This window comes from Pteronotus mesoamericanus, unplaced genomic scaffold (assembly GCF_021234165.1).
Source record: "Pteronotus mesoamericanus isolate MK-2021 breed Mesoamerican mustached bat unplaced genomic scaffold, CSHL_Meso_final scaffold_45, whole genome shotgun sequence".
NCBI classification, from domain to species: domain Eukaryota; kingdom Metazoa; phylum Chordata; class Mammalia; order Chiroptera; family Mormoopidae; genus Pteronotus; species Pteronotus mesoamericanus.
This window is the reverse complement of record NW_026555317.1, coordinates 3,872,461-3,893,887: the sequence shown is the minus strand read 5'-3', so window position 1 is coordinate 3,893,887 and position 21,427 is coordinate 3,872,461. Positions and strand designations below refer to the sequence as shown.

The following is a 21,427-nucleotide window of genomic DNA, read 5'->3' as shown; positions in this document are numbered from 1 at the left end:
TGTTAGCCCTGAGATTCTGACGGAAGGGAAGAAGCACTCATAAAGGTATTGAGTGTGGCAACATCCTAGCATTTGGGGACTCATAGATTCTAAATTTGTTTAGAAAAATATAGTAGTGTTACATCTCTCACATCAGAATGCTAAGGCGCAAATTTTTACCACTTATCAGTGTTGTGAAGCTCCAGACAGATGTGGCAACAGGTATGTGGGTGGGGAAGGGGCAAAAAGGATAAGTGGTGGCTGACCATAGCTGGATGTGGGAGTACAGGAAAAACTTCATAGTGAAGGTATTTAAGCAAAATCTGGAAAGAAATGAGTAGATATTTGTTAGGTGGACAGAGGTAAGGGGTAAGGGGAAAGGCATGAAAAAAGGTGGAGGTCCAAAACGGTTCAGGATATTTGAGGAACATTTATTAATTTCTTAGTGTGGCTGGAGTGCACGATCAATGGGGCATGGTGAGAGATAAATCAGGAGAGATAGACAAGGCTGGGTCACAAGAAGCTCACTGCTGTCCTAGCACTTGCCTGTTTCCCTGCAGGCGCTGTACTCTAACCTCATTCTGATTGTTTTTTTTTTTTTTTCTTCGAAAAATGGTTCCTGACCTGCCATTACCCCACTCTCAGCTCGGATTCTTGCTCTTGACTCTATGCCTAGTATAACCAAGGACTTTCCACTTCCCCACCCATTTACAGCCCAACCAGGTCATCGTCTGTGTACTTAGACTCCTGCTGGACACACTCTGGCTTGAATTCTGTCACTTCTGTGGCCAATTAGGGCAGACATGGCCAGTAAAACTCTGGAATGCGTCTCCAGAGACTCTGACATTTTAAATAGGAAACTGAAAGACCTAGGTGGTATTTTCATTTCTTTTTCTAGTTCACACAGACATGACTTTGTAAGAGAAATGAGGATGTGGAAAATGAGTCACTAGCTGCATAACTAGGACTACACAGTAGGATTTGGTAACTGAAATTATGTTTTCCTGGTGATGGATAGATTCATCTCATAAATACTTGGAAAAAATTAATTTTAGTTTTCACATTCCACAAAGTAGTTATGCCAGTTTAGAAAAATGCAACAACATGAAGATAAAATAAACAAATAAGGGGACTGGGAAAAGAAAAAATAAGGGTAGGGCAATAATAGAGCCAAGATTAGATAAGCTTCATAGAAATACAAACCACCCACTTTTGCTAGAAGGGAACCTCACAGCTTTTCCTGATACAAAGCCTGGGAGAAGCTATTTTGTGCATTCTTACTGAGTAGTGAATGTATTTAGAGAACTCCTGTAATCAATATGGTAATGAATTCCACATGGTGAAGCATTTGGGTCCTGGAGTCAACCTTTCTGGGTTCAATCCTGCTCTACCATTTACTAGCTCTGTCATCTTGGGAAAGCACTTAACCTCTCTGGGCCTCACTTTCTCATCTGTAGAACAGTGATAATCATTGCTATTTCCTAGGATGGTTACGGAGATAATATAAATTAATATTTGTGAAATGTTTAGAACTGTTTCAGGCTCATGGTAAGCACTATGAAGTGTTAAAAATTTTAAATTGAAAATACGTTTAATACTGATTAGATTATGTTTATTGACTTGTTAGTTTAAAAATAATTTAGTAACTCTTAGATATGGATCTCTAAAACTCTGAAGAAAGAAGTCAAAACACATAGTTCTCTTGTGGTCTAGAGTGAAATTTATGGGAACGGTGGATGGCACATATCTTTCAGAAAGGGTTGGGACATGGATTTTCCAAGAGCCTTGTTATCTGATGAAGGAATATCCTTTTGAGGAAAAATAAGTAAAATACTCAAATAAAACAAAGTATTCTACGAGGACAGAAAGATACAACATTCAATTGTCAAGTAAAAGCAGTTAGGGAATGGAGTAACACTTAAAGCTGCAGTTGACTAAGGTTTCAGAGTATGCGTAAAATGTAATTTGAAAAGTTATACAACTTTCATAAGTTGATAAGACCAGGTGGGCTGGCACTAATCATGGAACTAGATTAAGGCAGTGTGGACTTTGTACAGAAGAACTGCTCTTAAAGAAGGGCTGGAGGAACAGACACCACTGTAGGAACTGAGCTCTGCTTATAATTTTAAGGAAACCTGGGAACCTGAAAATGAGAACGTGGTGGAGTGCCAACTAATGAGGGTAAACCAGAAAATGTATTATGGGTTGTCTAGCCAGATAAAAGGTGCAAAGGAGGAATCAATGAATATTTAGTAAGCATCCACGTCTGCATCTGAGTGGGTTGGAATGGCCAGAGGCAGGCTCGTCCTCCAGCCTAGAACAGTTAGAAAAGCTGGATAATAGACATAAACCATTTGTGTGAACGCAGTGAGGAGGTGCTGTGACAAAGAAAATGAGAGACAGCTAAGTGTCTGGAAAGGAAAGACTCCAGAGAAATGAGGGAATTATTACAAGGGCTTTTACCGTGAGGGCATATGTTTGTTCTGAGTTGGAGTCAGGGTGGGGGCTGAGAATCTAGGATTTGCACATGCTGAGGCACTTGTAATGAAACAGAGAAACCAGCAGGTCTTTTAGTAGAAACTTGGCAGGGGTAGGGTGGGTGCTCAAGCCAATTTTGCACTCAGCACATTTGCCAGATACTGGGGCTGTGCAGAGCAAGAGACAAAAAACACTTAAGGAGAAAGCCTCTAGAAGTAGAGCATTGTAGCGGCCAAGGGAAGGGACATACACAGTGTACCAGGTTTTCAGTGGAAAATCGTGGAGGGCCAGGGGCAAACCAGAAGTAGATAGAGGCTTTGCGGGGCTGCAGCCCAGCCTTGACTCGGCAGAACTCCGGAGTGGAATGGGATGACCTGTCACCACTCTATCTGCTTAGTGCAGGGCAGTATGAACCCTCTCTAGAGGAAGCCAACATCATCTGGAGCCTCTACAATTTATTTAGATGCAGTGAGCATCTTTCATTATGGTATTATCAGATGCACCAAAAAACAAGACCACATGTCTGAAAACCACAAGAAAAAAGAGACAATGGAAAAAAAGCTACAGGTGATCCAGGTATTGGGGTTAGTGGATAAGAACCTTAAAATAACTACAATTAATATGTTCAAGAAGATAGGTGAAAATATGGAGAATTTCAATAGGAAAGGAACAAATGGAAATCATAGAACTACTAACCAACCATTATATGTAAATTGCATGCCAGACATATGCTGGGTGTTTTACACACACACTATTACTTACTCATCTTAAAAACCATATGAAGTATATTTTTATTGTCTCTATTTACATGTGACAGGGGCAAGAGTTACTAATGTGTGTCTGTCATGCACCTTCCCCCCTTTTCTCCTTTCCTTCCACTTCACTTGTACTCAGAAAAGAAGTATTATGAATTCTCTTCCTGGATATTTTAAATAGGCAGAGAAAGACAGGACCTGAGAGGGAGGGGACGATGTCAGAGAGGCTGTCAATCTGTGGAAAATTATATGGCTGAGACAGAGAGAGGAAGAAGATAGAGGAACAAGGATTGGGGATGTAGACAGTGTTTTTTAATTTATTCTCTGTGTGTGTGTGTGGTGGTGGTGGTGGTGGTGGTGGTGGGGTGTGTGTGTGTGTGTGTGTGTGTGTGTGTGTGTGAGTGAAAGGGTCTTGGGACAGATACGGATTAGATATAATAGAAGAGCAGAGGAAGAAAATTTGAGAAATGTCATTGTAGGTTATGAACCATTTCCTCTTTGGTGTTCTTTGAAAGCACAAATAAATTAATTTTAAAAATACCTTTTGGCCTCTGGGTAGTGCTTCTTTACCATTTACGCAGAGACTAAACCACATGGGGCCAGTATACTTGTCAGGGTTACAAACAGATGAATACATTGATGCTTAGAGAGGTTAAGTATGTTGCCTAAGTTCATACAGTTGGGAAATAATGAAGCTGTCATTCGGGCCATCTGATTCTAAAGTCCATGCTTTTCATGGACGGTACAAATTACATTTTACCACTGCGGGTTAGAAAACTGCCTTGCCTTTGCTCCCAAAAAAGAGAGCTAACTATTTATACTCTGAACTTAAATTTGACTAAGGCTGAGGAATTAGTTGGTAAAATTAAGAAGTGGGAGAAATATCAGGGAAAAGCAATCATATTATCCTGGAGTCTGGGTAATCAGATTTATAGTCTACACATTAACTCATGTCTTTTATGATTATATACATAAAATGAAATGAAATATGCTTTTCTCTAAAAAGAGATGGAGCACACAAAGGTCTAATTATAAATATAGGAATTCAGAAAGGCTTCCGTGCAGAAGGACCATTTGAGCTGAGTCTTTCAGATTGGGATAGGATGTGAACACATTGGAGACAGGAGAAGGGATAACATGAACCAAGGTTCCAAGATGGGGCAGTTTAAAGTCTGTTTATTAATTTGGTTGGTGTGTATGGTACATAAAGGAGAATAATGGGAGACAAGGCTGGAGTTTGAATACTTGGTTATATATAATGAACGCTAAGCCACAAAACATCTTGAAGCTGAAGAGGGAAGGATAAGTGCTGTGTTTCAAGATTAATCTGGTGGCTGTATGTAAAATGGGTTGGGAAGGGAAAACAGGAAAGGTATTTAGGCTAGCTAAATAGTATTGCAATATTAAAGGAAAAAGATAAAAAAGGCCTAAACTAGGATAGCGATGTATAGAATGGAGAGGTGAAGATGCGTGTAGTACTGGTAGATGCTATGAGGATAGAACAGACAAGGCTAAAGTCCTGCATACTGGCAACATGGAAAACACGGGACAGTCAGGGGAATGCTTTAAGAAGACTAATCTGGTTTAATGAGCAGGGAAAATTAGGAGAAAAAACTGGAGGTAGGGAAGCTAGTTAGGAGTTTACTGAAGAAGTCCTGGTGAGAACAAGCAGTGGGAATGGGAAGGAAAGGACAGTTACAATTCATGTTATGAGAAGAAAACTGATATGACTTAGTGATGAGGTGGGTGTAAAGGCTGAGAGGGCTGAAAGGGACTGAGGTTTCATGCCTGAGTGAGTAGACAATGGTGCAGCTGCTATTAACAGAAAGACAGAAGTTAGAATGAGAAGTTAGCTGGAGGGGAAACGTCACAATGAGAAACAGAGGCAAGAGAGTTACATCGGGGAGCTGACAGCATCAGATTTTAAAAGAACATATGGAAAAAGTTGTAAGAAAAAAAATACGAAACCAAGGATGAAATTAAAGAAGTGCTAAAAACGTGTACAAACAGGATCAAGAAGGTTAAAATTCTAAATAAGTCTTGTTACATAGTAGGCATTCAAAAATGTTGTTGAATGAATGAGCTGAGGCTTGTGGGAAATTCTTCTCTCTATAACACACTGCCTTTCAGGCTTTTTGTTGCTTGGAGAAGATGTCATGTAAAAGACAAGAAGGAAGAGCCATTCAAATACTATTTTCCTTTTCTCTTTTCCAGAAAAGGAGAGTGGTCTTGAATCTGGATTAGGTGGAACAAACATAGAGGGGAAAACAGTAGCATACGATGGAAGGGAAGCTGTGACAAGCACCCAGTCACTTTAATTCATGTCCAGTGGAGGACGGAAGCATGGGGTGTTCAGTAAAGGGAGAATTAGCCTCAGTGTTGTAGTCTATTCATCTGCCTACCTCTGGGGAAGGGAATTTAGCAAGAAGTTAAAAGCATTGGCTTTGTAATCCACAGAAGAAGATTCAAATTCTGACTTAGCCACTTCGGTAGCTGTGCGGTCTTTGGCAAGGTCACTTGATCTCTTCAGACGTCAGTCTTCCCAATTTGTAAAAACAGGATCAACAGTTCCTATTCTCATAGAGCTATTGTGAAGATTAAATGAGGTAAAGTGTGCAGAACACTCGGTTAAGTGACTAGCACTTAGAAAGATGAACATGCTGGTGCATATACTTTTGCTCCCTTTCTGATTGTTTTCTTGGGCTACATGCCTAGCAAAGTAATTAGTGTTGAAGGGGATCATTTTCCAGAACATGTACATTCCCTCCAGCAGTGTATTAAAATGACATTATATTTGGTTTTGAGCTTCTAGCAGCCAAACTAGAGCAGTTAGAAAATCAAAAGCCAAGCTGAAAGTTTAGTCACAGAGCTCCCCCCAAACAGGGCCCAGATGTTGTTTGGTGCAGTATCACATATTTGTTTGAGCTCTTCTAGGAATCTGTTACTAAGGACCAAGATGCAGAATTGTAGTAGGATGAAGACAAGACATACTGAAGAGAGAAGGAAGACATACTTACTCCTCACCAAATCTGGGGGCTAGAGGTACTCACAGACCAATGTCACCTGGCTCATCCCCGTCTAGCAGGGGAAACTGACTGTGTTAGAGTCACTACCAAGAACTCCATACAAAAAAGAGAAAAGCATTCATGATACCTAAATGAAGAAATAGCAGAAAATGAAAAGTGAACTCAAAGGATTCACAGCTAATTTGTGGTTGATCATTGGAGGGAATAAGACAGAGCTAGAGTGTGATGACATTGGGGATCAAAGGTACTTCAAAGGTATTGGGGAATATTTTATTACATACATAGAAATTCACATGCAGACTAAAAGCAAATATGTCAACATGTAACAACTCTCAATTCTGGAGGGTAAGAAAACTTTGTACTTCATGCTTATCTGTATTTTTAACTTATTTAAAATAAAAAAATGAAAAAGAAGATGTTGTAGGGGACAGTACATTGGTAAAGGATTCCTGGAGAAGATGAGGTTTGAGGCAAACTATAAAAAAATGGACTTTGGATGGCCTCAGGGGAGAGCTGCCAGGGACCAAGACTGAGGAGTTTCTATTTGGAAATATTCCCAGTTTTTCAGAAGTCAGTTAGTGATATAAAAATAACCTATGTGAAACACCCAGACTCCAATTCATGGCAACACAGAATTGAAAATTATATCACTTATTGCTAATAAAAGAGAAAGCAAAAGTAAATTATTTCAAAATAAATAATTCAGATTGTTCACGAGTTGTCTTAAAATAATTGCCAGTGTCTGTTTAAAATATCAAGTACTGTAAAAATGTATTGAAGTCACTTGAGAGAAATTCCTCTCGAGTGATGCAGCATCTCCAAAATCCTGAGGAACTGGGTGGAGTAAATAGTAAACTGAGCTGTTGGGCTCTAACAGTCAGAACATATCTGTTGTCTTTGCTCAGCAAAGACAGGAGACGGATGTTCTTCAGATAGGAAACAGGAACTCAGTGGGTGGACCCAAAAGGGAGTGTGGGCTTTGAAACAGGAAAAAAAGAAGTGTGCTTCTGATAGTGAAAGAAATGCATTGCTGTGCTGTTCTGATCATGCATATCCTGCTAGGTCAAACCTTTATTCTATATCCACTTAGCAGTTACGTAAGTTCTAGGATTATACGGGCGGCTGTTTTTATATATTTTGCTTTGTAAGTGTTGCATTACTGTTTCCTGTATGTGCTTTTTGGTTTTGTCATTTTAGGAAATGGCATACACTTACTTTTTCAAATCAGAAACCAAACAGTTACTTGATATTTTCTTCTTCCTTGCTCCCCACACCCAATCCTTTATCAAGTTATGACTCTTTCTTTAAAATATTTCTTTCATCCTTTTACCTTTCTCATCTTGACTTCCAGCATTGGGGTCAAAACCACCATCATCTCTTGCCTAGATGACTGAAATGCTCCTCTGCCTCATTTTCTTCTGTCTATTCTTGCCTCTGCTCATTCTTTTCCAAATTTTGGCCCAAGTAATTAAAAAAAAAACAAACCTAGATGATTCATTTATCATGACCTTTTTTTTTGGTACTTAAAGTCCAAAGTCTTTAATGTGGCCTACAAAACTTGGCATGATTTGACCCCCAATCAGTTGTCCTTTCTATCTTGTGATTGATTCTCTCACCTCACTCTCTTTGTTTCAGTCACAATCACCTTTTTATTTTTTCTTTTTAAAAACATTAAAAAAATTGATTTTAGAGAGAGAAGGAAGAAGTGGGAGGGGAGAAACATTGACTTGTTGTTCCACTTATTTATTCATTTATTCATTGGTTGCTTCCTGCTTGTGCTCTGACCAGGGACAGAACCAGCAACTTTGGTATATTGAGACAGTGTTCTAACCAATGGAGCTACCCAGCCAGGGCTGGCTTTTTTATTCTTGATTATTCTCTCAGCTCTTTCTAGCCTTGGGGTCTTTGCACATCCTTTTCACCGCACCTGGAGTGCTCTTCCTGACACCATTTACCTGGCTAATTCCACTTATCTGGCAGGTCTCAGTTTAAATGTCACTTGCACAGAGAGGCTCTCTAATAGCAGCTATTTCTTTTCCTTCATAAACTTCTCACAATTAGGAACATATATGCTTAATTCTGTGTCTTCTATTAGAGAGTAAGTTTCTTGAGGCCAAAGATAACATGTATTATGTTGACCGTTAAATATCTAGGGCTTAACATGATGTTTGGCACTGACTAGGTGTTCTTCATTGAAATGAACTGTAATGTCTAGCACAGTATTAGGAAGAAAATAAATTTTAAAATATAGTTATTTATGGAAAATTCTCTGCTGTAATTATTGAATAAATGTAAAAAATGGGGATTTTAAAGTTTAGTATCATATAATTGAATTCAATAATTATTCTCTATAACGTGAAACCAACAAAGGCAAGTCATAGTTAATCCACATTTCAGAGTATTTCTTGTTTTTTCCTGTCCTCTTGAGGATTGCGACAGGCTTGGAATCAGGGCAGGATTCAACTAACTACTTTTCTGTGGTTGGTACTTTAACATTCTTCCTCTTCCTCACCTGGGAACAGATACTCACCAGCAAGCTGTGACACAAAGCATGGAAATGCTGCTGATTTTTCTCCAGCTCATCCCAGTCCAGCTGCCAGCAGCTTGTAGGTCTGAGGATGAATGGAAGTCCATATGTAACTGATTCGCAGATCCCACTGGATTTCAGAGCCCTGGGAAGAGACAATGGCAGGGAAAGCTTCCTCAATGATATCTAGAACATCGACACAAATGCACTAAAATTCAGTTAAGTATAAGACCCCATTATGAAATCCTTTAGGTTAGGGACTGTGAATTATTCATCTTTGTATGGCCAGTACCTAGCAAGGTATTGGCCACATAGCACATTCTCAAAGCCTGTTAATCAATGAATGAAGCAGCCATCATGAAGGCTCAAGACTCTGATGAGTATTTCTTCTGAGCTCATTCCATGCCAAGCGATGTACTTGGGGACACTCCCATAATACCCCTGCTATAGTAACCATATAACATAATAGTATGCTAACCATCTGCATCCCATTCCTGGCCCTTTTGTGGTGATGTGTTGACAGAGGATGCATCTAAGAAGAGGACGTATTTAAGAAGGTTCCTAGCAGCATCCATGGTCACAAACCCTTGGACACGCTTGCTCAAATACCTGTGCAATGGGCATTGTGGTAGGAACTAGGAAGCAGTAAAAAAAATGGTCTTTGCCATAATTGCTAATTCTATCTTGGACTTGGTTCCCTTGGAAGCAGGAATCTAGTTCTCAGAGCAGTGATTTTCAACCAGTGTATTGCAAGAATTCTTAAAACATGCGATATCTGACTATTTAGTCAGAGGCACTGACATTTTTTTCCCTTAGGCTGTAAATAAAAAAATGACAACAACCAATACAAAATAGTTGTCCAATGTGAATGAATAATATCTATTTTTTAGTCAGATCAGCCAAAAATCTATTTTTGGTGTGCCACAGAATTTTAGTAATTAGTTTATTGTCCACTGAATGGGATAAAAAGGTTGAAAGTCACTGACTTGGAGAAATGGGAGGGCGGGGAAGATCCTATGTACCACTTGCTCCCTGAAGGCCAGAGATCTCTGTCCTGATGCCTAAACATAGTAGGTCTCTGCATTCGGAGACTTTGTAGATTTCCAATCCTCATTCAGCCCTCAATGTCCTACTGAGGCACGTCTTCACCCTCTGCTCATTTGTCTCCCTGTGCTGAGCCTGACTGTGCTCTTTCCTGCCCATATCTGTAGGTGCTGCTTTGGACCTGACTCCCGCCTGCCTGACACTTGGGGAGGTACTCTATCCCTAGACTTTCTAACCATAGACCTGTAAGAATCAGTGTTTGCATGGATTGGGGAGCTTCCCATGGGCCCTACTTGATCACCCGGAGCTTGTAATAAGAGGATGATGACTGGGAGGCCATCTGGTAGAGTGTGCTGAAGTCTCCTTTGGGGTCATCTATTTTCAAGGAACCATCAGCTGTGCCGGGGAGCAGGGATGGGCTGAGAAGTCTCTCTTGGAGATCACATTTCAGGCACACTACAATCAAAAACAGCGTTGAGGGAAGGATTTTCATCACAAGTTACCTCAGGCTATGCAATTCAGAGACAACATCTGCCACTCATTGCACCCTCACCAGGCAAGTAAGAGCTGGGAGCAGACAGGAGAGTGGAAAGAGGGAAATATGATTGGTTTAGGGAGGCTCTGAAACCTACAGTATTGCTCAGTATTGACAGGTAACATTTTCTGGGTCTGACGTGATTTTTACTTGTTTTACTGCTGGGCTCACTGAGCAGTTGCCCGATAGTGCAAGATCTGGCTTGTGATCCAGTCTGAGAGGAATATGTGTCCTCTGTGGAGGAGGCAGCTAACCCTACAATACGCAGAGGCCCTTTGGCAATCAGAGAAGGAAATCTTGCCTCTGCTGCTTCCCTGTGGCTAAGCTTTGCAAGGCTGCAGGTCTAATGAAAGAAGAGCAGGAAAGCAGAAGTCAGGCAGTCAGCTGACAACCACTGTTCCTCTGCGGGCTCTTCTAGGGACATTTGGAGGTGGGGGAGGAATAAGTTCCTGAAATAGTTTACTTTTAAATTCCCCAAAGAAACCAAAGTATAGAACCTTCTGACCCTTGGAACATCACTGTGATACCAGACCACATTTTTGAGAGGATTTCAACTAGGTATAAGTTACTCATCAAGGTATTACTCTCTCGTATGAAGCTTCTGCTCCAGCAGGTCTATTCACATGACACAAGGTATCATGCTCTTTTGCACTAAGCTTGAATCCTTGCTATTACAAAGTTTTTCAATAAAATTTATACCAGGTTCGACTACTGTTAACAAACCTGTGGATATACAAATGTTGAGTCCTTGTGAGAAGGTTAGTAGTTGGTGTTAGTGATTTATGAAATGACTATACTAACTGCAACATGAGGTAGAAACAAAAGTAAAAATAATGTAGAAAAAAAATAGGATGCTAGAGCAGATGCCAGGTCCAGCTGGCCCTCCTGGGCTCAGCCATCAGACATTAATGTTGGGTGAGGTGCCTCTGGTGTGTCCCAGAGCCCAGAAACTCAGTAGGAGGGACTTTGCCTAAGGCTTCAGCTTCTCCTTATTCCTGTGTGCTTGACTTCATTGTTGGGTCCCTGGGTTTTAGGACTGTACAGCTGTATTCATCTGGCTGAGGTTCCCAACTCTGATTGAATTAAAAATCACCTAGGAAACTTTTAAAAGATACCGATGTCTGGACCCTACCTCACACTGATCAAATTGGGATCTCTGGAAATGAAGCCATAGGATGCTGGTATTTAAAAAAAAGATCCTCATGTGATTTTATTGCAGCCAGGGCTGAGAACTATGGGAACAGTAATCTCAGCAGTTTTCCAAGGCTGGGAAAGCTGTTTTAGCAGGACCTGGGTCTAGGACAAGGTATGCTTCTTACCGTTCAGAACCTGCAGAGGTGGCAGACCCCGAACCCAAGAAATGAGAAAGGACACTCATCTGAAGCTGACTGTGCACTCTATCCATCACAAGGAGGCCTCTGAGGGAAGCATCTATAGATGAGGTGAAGGGCCCTAGGCAGCTACTGAAGCAGCTGGTGTAGGGTGGAGAACCTTACAAGGAGAAGTCACAGTGAATATCTGATGGGCAGTGCTCAAAAAATTCTAGAGTAAGAGAGCACAGGGGTTTTGTTTGGTTTCTTTCTTTTTTTTTGTAATGAGCCACATTTTTAGAAATCCATGTGTGTGGAAATATATCAGTTTTTTAAAACAAAGGATTACAACAGGAGGTCTACTTTCCCCAGACCTCATTCCAAGTATGTCTGAGCATCTGAATTCCAGTGAAGTCCTCCCCAGCAGAAGAGCTGATGAGTGTGGATTTAAGTTCTACCACGCACGATGAAGATCCATGAATTGCTGAAAAATGGTTGCAGATAAAGGTAAATGTTTAGGATCTAATCCTGGTGCTGAAAGCCACAGAAAGAGAGCGGGCAAAGCAGGGAAATTCTCAAGAGTACAATGGGCAAATGCTGTGCAACACTACCAAGGGCTGACTCTTGCAATCAGCCTTTCCTAATTTTTTGAGGCTCCCCGCTCTCCAAATGAGAAAAGCGAATCTCTAGTCTTCGTTTAGAATTATACACCATGAGGCGGGCTGCACAGTGGGTATGGGCCCCAGCTCTGGGGGCAGATAGACTTGGGTTTGATGAATGTCTTCTGGGCTAAGAGTGGTCAAATGTGAAAAATACAGACTTCTAATCCTAAGGGTAAGAGTGGGCTCTGGAATTGCCCAGTTTCAAATTCTGGCTCTGCTATTAGTTTTCTGTGCAGCCCTGGGGAAATGTTTAATTTCTGTAAGTCTCGGTTTTCTCATCTGTAAAACAGGGATGACATGGTATTTAATCGATGCTAAGATACATTTTTCCCCCCACATACTAGGATCTCTATATGTGTCTTACAACTGCCACCGGCCAGGCACACACTCTTAACCCTTACATACTACTCTAACCTAACAAACTCTTTAAGTAAGGATAATATTTTTAAGTGATAAGAAAGCATGTGTCATGTTTAATTGACAGTGTTTTTATTTCTCAGTGGTACATAAAATAATAGTGCATGTTACTATTGATTGCATCTTAGATTTAATGACATATGGTAACATTACCTGCCTCATGATGTTGTGTGAAGATGAAATGGGATGATGCAAGGAAAGAAGTTAACATAGTGTCTAGGGGGAAGTAGATAAGAAGTGAATTCCAGAGCATGGGATAGGGAGCAATTGGTACTGCTACTCTTAGATAAAAGTTTTGGAAAGGAGGTCCTGGGAAGATTTTTACACTCAAAGGAAGGACAGAAAAAGAAAAAAATTCAGGTAAGTTGTCAAAGGCATCCCAGGCCCTAGGTTGGAATAAGGGTGATGGGTAAAGACCCAAGGATTATCCCCAGAAAGAGAGGACCAAGGTGTATCTTTCCCTTTGGTGCCAGGAGTCTACCCATTTTTCTCAGTGAATGCCAACTCCCAAAGACACACCTTAGTCTTTCCCTTTGGAGCAGAGCCTTAAGGAGTCAGCTTTTCCAAACTCAGTGTGGCTGACTGCACTGATGGGGCCATATGCAGGCCCTTGTCACCCTGGGTCCTGAGACAATTTTCAAGGGGGATGGAGACTAGAAATGGCCTAACTCCTGCCATCTAGTAGGACCTGAATGAAGTATCACTATCAGACAGAACAATATCCAGGGTCATGCTGTTATGTCCAAGACACTGGATCAACCTCTTGGTTTTCATAATCGCCAGAACATGCCTTATGAACATGATCTTGGGTCTCTAAATGTCCTCTCTGGGGTCTGCCTTGGTAGTTGCTTTACTTACTTCCTCCCCTTCTACCAATTTGATGTCTCTCTAGCCAGAAGACCTCTATTTAGTCTTGGTTTAGTCTTGGTTCTTTTCCTTTACTCACAGGCCCTGTTGATATTGTCGAGATGCCAGCATGCCTCAAATTATAATATCAGTAATATCTATTGCATTAAAAATTAACAACTTGAGAAAAATATATGATTCACTGTATTTTCTGTAGTGTAATTGCTGTCCTACTATAGAGGTGTCCAAGTCTTTGCTTCTAAACTAACTCTCCCTTGCTGTTTGGGATTAATTATGTTCAGTTTTCCAACTGGTCACTCTTTAGAAATTCTTTTCTTACTCCTTCTGCTTACACTGAACAACTTCATCCAATTCTCCTTTAATTCTTAAATCTCAAGTTCTCTGTATTCTGATGACTCACCAATCTAGAGTCCTAATCCTAGACTAGGATTATGAAAGCCTATATAATATGTTTTTTTAGGAGAGTGTACTTGGATTATCTGTGGTTCTGGAAATCTTGCTGAAAGACTGTGAAGGAAGAAGAAGATGAACATGTTCTTGGTCTGTTCCACTGTTATGCAGCCAAGCTTTGAAGAAAATCTCCATGCTGACAACATCATTGTCTATAGTCTGTAGGTCAATGTCAGTTCCCAGGAAAGGACTCTCTGCAGAAGAAAGGGAAAGAGTAAAGTGTTTAATTCTTTAGCTGTAAAATTAGAAAAATATAAAATCTTAAATTTTGATCCATCAGTACTACATCTAGATATTTGGCCTACAGACATTCTTGGACAGTACACAAAGAGGCACAGGCAAAGAAGTTCAGTACAGCATTATTGTAATAACAAATAATCAAAACCCCAAACAGGAAACAATTCAACTGCTCAACAATATGGGAATGCTTAAATAAATTATGGCACAAGCAAACTATGGAGTATTATGCTGCTATTAACAAGATAAAGATAAATGTACTGACATGGAAAGCTATAAGATAGGAAGTAAATAAATTTTTAGAACAGATGTATAGTATAAGCCCATTTACATAAAAATAAAACTATTGGCCTAAGTACGTACATATGTATGTAAGTGTATTTTACAAAGGTCTGGAAGGCTACCATCAAACCGTTAACAGTGCAGAGTAGTGGAAATGGGGCTGTTCTGAGATACACTCTATTTTTACCACTCGTATTTCTATACCATTTGAATTTTATTGTTATTTCTTACATTTAAAAAGCATTCTAGAATACAAAACAATAGTAAAATAATATAGCAATGCAAGTTAAATAGTTAATAAGGAGGACTTCTGCTTTATGTTGTTTCACAGTGAAAATGTCTTAAATTAGTACCTCTGTTATAAAAAATAAAATTTAAAAAGATGAAGAGAAAAATAAAGATGAACTCCCAGGCTCTATCTTCTGACACAGATAATGTAAGATTGTCATTGGCATGCTGAGTCTCACAAGTGTGATTAGCAGCCAAGAAGACAGAGATGTTAATCTCTGTCTGGTGGAGTATAATTTGATTTCAAATATGAATGAATGGAGTTGGGTGGGTGGGTGAGGAGGCTTTGCTGGTCTACTTCCTGATTTAGGCAACACTAGCTCAGGAATTGGGGCCTAGGTCTGCAGGTAAAGGTTGTCAGTAAAAGCCAAGGGTAAGGTGGTGAAGGAAGCAGAGAGAGGAAATGAGGCAAGAGCTGGAAAGAACCTGAGGAGGAACCTGCATTTTTTTTTTTTTTTTTTTTTGCCTGACCATGAGGAGCTCTCTGAAATACTTCTACAAAGGGCCTAAGAAAAACCAGTTGCTCCAATGAATTAACTTCTGTGTGTGACTCATGGGCCCCAGGGAGAAGTCTGGTTTATTTCTAGAACGACATTCCTGAGGACAAGTATGCAGAGGTGGCAGACTCTCCACACGGGAACAAAGGGCTTCAGTCCAGCATGTTGGTACCCACACAGGGGAGACTTAGATGACTTCACATCGTATTTAATGACTAACTCTGTGGCTGAAAAGAGGCACCAAATGCATTTCTCTCATGAAATGTGTGAAAGAAACTCTACCACCTTCCACGAAGTGTTGTGAGGATTCATTAGCTAATTAGTTATTTTATTCATTTCTTTAAGCAGTAATATTTATTATGTACTACATAGAAAATTAAATACCATATAGGGTACAGAGATATATGATGCTTTGCACTCATTTGACATTTATAAAGCAATATTATATATATATTTTAAAAAGAAATGTTTATTACAGTTATAAAGGAACATTGTTCTTGACCATGCTTCCTTAAACCTCAACTGTCCCATTAGGTTTTAGGGGACTACAGTGATAAATATGAAGTCATTGTCAAAGAAACATCCTTCATAAGTAAAGGGAAAGTTTCTTTTAAATAATGTGAATCTTATTTTGCCATAGGCAAGACAAGAAATAGTTTAATTTTATGAGCCTGGGCTTCACCTTGAACGACATATGGAAATGACCAAACAGATTCTCTTCAGGGAGGCAAAATAATTATTAAAGCATAAGAAGGCAGATACAGAGCTACAGAAATGGAACTGAGCAGCAAGGATAATATTCCTTAAAGTTCAAACAACAGGATTTTGGAGAAAAGAAATACGTGTTTCATTTTTTCTCCCCAGGGAAAGAAGAGTAGAAACTACTCCTGTGGGCTGTATAAGGACACAACACTAAGTTATCTTCCAGCAAAAATTTGGATATAAAAATATGGGCTTCCTCGGGTAGTTAAACCTTAAAATCAGCACAGAGTGGTGAGGTCCATTAAAAACAGTGACCTTAAGAAAGGAGAATGGTTTACTGACCAGAGAAAGATTGGGCTGGAGCCTATGGATGGTACTGGCTTATCCAAAGAATGAATATGTCCTGCCCTGGCTGGGTGGCTCAGTTCTGGTTGGAGCATTGTCCTATACAAAAGCCTGCTGGTTTGATTCCTGGTCAGAGAACATACCTAGGTTGAGGGTTCGAGTGTGTACTGGAGGCAACCAATCAATGTTTGATGTTTCTCACTGACATCAATGTTTCTCTCTCTCTCCCTCTCCTTTCCTTTTTCTTTAAAATCAATAAAAACATATCCTCAGGTGAGTATTAAAAAAAATGAATGTGTCCCTTAGAAGGGGAGAGGGCTGGCCAGTAATGGAGCACAGAAATGGGGAGTGACAGGGCACATGTCGGCAGTGCCCATCCTGGAGTGGTGCAGTGGAGAGGGCATGCTGGCTCAATGACGTGCCCCAATGGCAGGATGTGTTTGTCAGGTATTGGTGATGATGGTGGTACCGGTTCTCTCTCTAAAATATGCTGACTTTTACTTTGGTGTTGAGTTTGATAAGGTGAGTCTATCTCTGAGAGGGTGCTGACAAAATAACCCAGTCCTGCAAAGAACCAAGCCTGAAATATGGCGCTTCTATGAGGGACAGTGCCAGTCTTCTCTGCAGACACGCACTCCATCAACATTCCTGAAGTTCTTTCCAAGTTCTCAACTTACAAGTTCTTAGGAGAGCCACACAGCAGAGCTTCTTTCTCTGAAAAAGTTCTCATGTAATTTCCATTGAGACACTGTGCTTCAGGTTCAAGCCTGCAGTTTTGCAGGCTCAGAAGGGACTCAGCAGCTTCTTAGGGACAGTCACATTGTCTACGTTAACAGCTAATGTGTAAAGCAGAACAGGAGAAAGGGACAACTTTTCCATTTTCTCTGTCAGTGGTTCAAGCATTCCTTCCTTCGTGCCTGGATCATAACAGTAACCTCTTAGCTGTCCGTTCAGACTCCATTGCTTCTCCTCCAGTACTTACGTACTACTGCAACTACATTTTCTAAAACATGGTTTCATCAGATCCTACCTTTGCTTAAGAGCACATCTTGCCTTCCTGCTGTCATCTTTCCTCCCCTCACTCATCCTATACAACTGGTAATACTCACTATTCCTCCAGTACCCCAGTCTTCCCTTTTTCTGTGATGGCTCATAGGAGTCCTCCCATCCCCCACCGGTAGTTTGCATGGAGCTGAAGCTTAGCAAATGACTGCTGAGTTAAACAATAAATTAAACAATTGCTCTCTCCTCCCTGGCTCTCATTACTTTTTCCTGTAACTCTTCTGCTTCAACTAAGTTTGTCTCCTTACCACATGACTTCCTTCCTTCCTTAGTGCTTTTATTACTCTATCAATCTCTAGCCTGCACCTCCCCCAGAATTCAACTCAGAGCTGACTTTGTCCAGGAAGCTATGTTTAATTATATCCTCCCTTTTTCAGTTTTAATCAGCACCCCCTGGGTATCTGTGGGCTTTATTTGGTCAGTGTAAATTATACTTGGTAATAGGTTTCTCCTGAAGGGTTTTATTCTCTTTCTGTGAATTTTTGAAACATGGTGGGTTGTAGTGGTAATACCAGGGTTTGAATTGTGACTTGGAAGTTTTCAGCTATGTTACTTTGGGCAAAGTGGGGATAGTACAACCTATTTCAGTTACAGTGAGGCGTAAGAAGTGAGACGATTATCTACGAATGACATGAGGTAGTTTCAACAAATGGCAATTTCTTCTTAACTCTCATCAACAAAATTATTTGTTTTTATAGGACAAGAATGTGTTTTCCTTTTTTAAACTTTCCCCTGTCACTTCCCGTGGTGATTGCTTCCTCCCCACCACCAACATACACAGGAACACCAACACTTAGTACTGTGTTCCTCACAACTACACTACAACTAAATGTGCTAAACCTGGGGAATAGGGAGGAGACTTCTCACTTCTCAGATGTTGAAGAGCAGCTCCCACATTGACTGGTGAACAGGGCACTGGACACTGAATGAGCCAGATCCCATTGAGGGTATGAAGGAAAAAGGTTACCGGAGTGAGGGTGCAGCTGGCAGTGTGTGGTGAAGACAGGCCAGGAAGGCCTGGTTCACTGCAGCGACGCAGCGGCCAGTACTTGCATTCAGTTTTTGGACTTACTCTGCCCCCCTGTGGCCACAAGCAGTTAGATCCCTCACTGAGTTCCCGTCGACCCCAACCACTGCCCCAATTTTGTACTTTCTGGGAGACTTCCATGACCTTACCTTTCAACATTTAAACTCCACCCCTTTTTAAAAATCTCTTATTTTAAATTTCCATCAAGAAACAAGATTTCTTGTTCTTGGTTTATTATATATTTTTTTTTTTATTCTTTATTTTTAGAGAGAGGAGAAAGGAGGGAGAGAGGGAGAGAAACATAGATTGGTTGCCTACCACACCCCAACCGTGAACTAGGCTACATGCCAGGCAGGTGCCCTGATCCAGAATCAAACCATCGACATCTCAGTTTGCAGGATGACGCCTAACCAACTGATCCATATCAGTCAGGGCTATAGCTTCCTTTTTTTTTTTTTTTTTTAAAAAAAAAAATCTTTTAAAATTAAATTTATTGAGGTGACATTGGTTAATAAAATTATATAGGTTTTAGCCCTGGCTGGTATGGCTCAGTGGATTGAGTGTAAGCCTGAGGACCAAAGGGTCACTGGTTCAATTCCCAGTCAGGGCACATGTCTGGGTTGTGGGCCAGGTCCCCAGGAGAGAGTGCGCAAGAGGCAACCACACATTGATGTTTCTCTCCCTCTCTCCTTCCCCTTTCTCTAAAAATAAATAAGTAAAATCTTAAAAATATAAAGTTATATAGGTCTTAAGTGTACAATTCTATAATACATCAACGTATGTTGCATTGTGCGTTTACTACCCAAGGCTATATCTCCTGTCACCATATAGTTGACTCCCTTTATCCTTTACTACCTCCCCCCAACCCCCTTCCCCCTGGCAACCACCATACTGTTGCCTGTGTCTATGAGTTTTTTGTTTGCAATGTTTGTTCATTTGTTGCTTTCAGTTTTATATCCCACACATGAATGAAATCATATGGCTCTTGACTTTTTCCGTCTGAATTACTTTGCATAGCATGAGCTCTTTTTGAGCTTTTCTGGAAGGACCACAACAATGAGGAAAACTAAGAAAGCCTAATCACTGAAAATTGGGTAATGCTTAAAGTAGTCCTTCTCAGAAGTCATCCTAAAACCAGGGTTACAAAATGGAAACGGGTAAATTTTTAATGGGAGAATTTAATACTTTAGCACATGTATATTCATATATAATAGCTGTATTTCTCTCATGACACAGAATGTCTGAAGTAGAGGTCCAGGAAAATGGGGCTCCTGGCCAGTCCTGCATGTCCTTCACAGTCCCACAAATGTCTTGACCTACTGGCCAGCCTGTTTCTTTCCAAATGATCCTCATATAGCTTATCCTTGGGCATCATGGATGGGTTACAGGGGTTCTTAGAACCTCCTAAAATGGTATACAATTTCATCTCTATGTATATACATATATTTTGGTGGGGTGGTAGGAGGGGATAGGTCCTTAGCTTTTATCAGATTCTCAAAGAGCTCTGTAACCTCAGAAACTATGGAATTATGGTATCTTAGCCTCCCTGCGTCAGTTTATAGTCAGTGCTGTCTACTCTCTGAATATAGGAGTAGCTATAGGGTGTTAACAACCAGGTTAGGTAATCATAGCAGACAACTTGCTCAGGAACAGCTATGCAGAGACATTGAACCACAGTCCTTAAATCGGCAATGGCATGAGGATCATCTCCAATAGTTCACAACCTTGGGGGCAGTCCAGCTCGCCTTTCATTTGCTTCCCTGGGTGAGAAGGAGGAGCCCCTTGAAAGGTGGAGGCAGGAGCAGTGCTGGTTACGGCAGCGTGGACTCGGCTGAGAAGTGAGTGCAGGGCTTCCAAGTGGTGACCATCTCCCTGGACCCGTCTACAAGAGGGGTTAAGATAGCACTAGAACTGCATGAAAGAGAGAAAATGTATTTCCTGGAACTCAGGAAGAATACTGTTTTCATTTGTTCATTCACTTATTCTTTCATTTAATTTGTCATTCGAGTAATTATTAATGTAGTGTCTTCCATAAGCCAGGCACTTTTTGGTGTCAACAATGAAAATGGCAAATTCTCTGCTTTTGTGGCTTACATTCTAGTGAGAGAACAGGCAATAAACAAACAAATAAAACAGAAAACAATAGCAGGTAATGATAGGTACTATGAAGAAAAATAAAGCGGATAAAGGGGTGTGTGTGTATGTATGCATGTAGGGGATAAGTGGACCTATATAGTTGTAATGTTTTTATATTTGACATGAAATGGTACTATATTAATTCTAGGTAGGCTGCAAAAAAGTTAAATGATATATTTTAATCCCCACTTATATGAAGTACTGTAATCCTGAGTCTTAAACATTTTATGTGAAGTAAAGCTATTTTGACTCTAAGTAGACTGTGACAAGTTAAGAATACGTAACATAATCCCTAGAGAAGCCACTAAAAATAATGCCAGGAAATATAGCTAAATGATAATAGATAAATTAAAATAGAATTCCAAAAATATTTCATAACCTGAAAGAAAGCAGGAAAGCAGGGAAAATGTGAACCAAAACCAGAGAAGACAAACAAAAAATAAAATGGTAGACCTAAATTCAACCATATCAATAGTTATGATAAATGTGAATGGACTATACACTCCAAATAAAAGGAAGAGATTAACAGAATAGATAAAAAGCAGACTCAATTACATGTTATCTATAGGAGATAAATTTTAAGTATAAAGATCAAATGGGTTGAAAATAAATGAATGGTAAAAGATGAACCATAAACATAGCAATGCCTAAAAGAAATAAAAACATATATCTCCAAAGATTTGTGCATAAATAGTTGTAGCAGCTTTAGTCACAAAAGGCAAAAATTGGAAACAAACAACTGAAATGTCTATTAACAGGTGAATGGTTAAACAAAATGTGGCGTATTCATACAATATAATA

The 21,427-nt window shown here is 40.2% G+C and overlaps 1 protein-coding gene across 2 annotated transcripts in view; it reads right to left on the bottom strand.

Annotated features, from left to right (window-relative positions):
- The window catches only part of M1AP (meiosis 1 associated protein), a 70,053-nt gene that overhangs the window by 9,324 nt on the left and 39,302 nt on the right, over window positions 1-21,427 (bottom strand). For both annotated transcript variants that reach the window (XM_054593604.1, XM_054593603.1), the window contains exons 4-6: window positions 14,071-14,244; window positions 10,103-10,265; window positions 8,769-8,910 (exon numbers count right to left, since the gene is read on the bottom strand). In XM_054593604.1, the coding sequence (XP_054449579.1) occupies window positions 8,769-8,910; window positions 10,103-10,265; window positions 14,071-14,244 (479 nt within the window). The remainder of the gene's footprint in view (window positions 1-8,768; window positions 8,911-10,102; window positions 10,266-14,070; window positions 14,245-21,427) is intronic.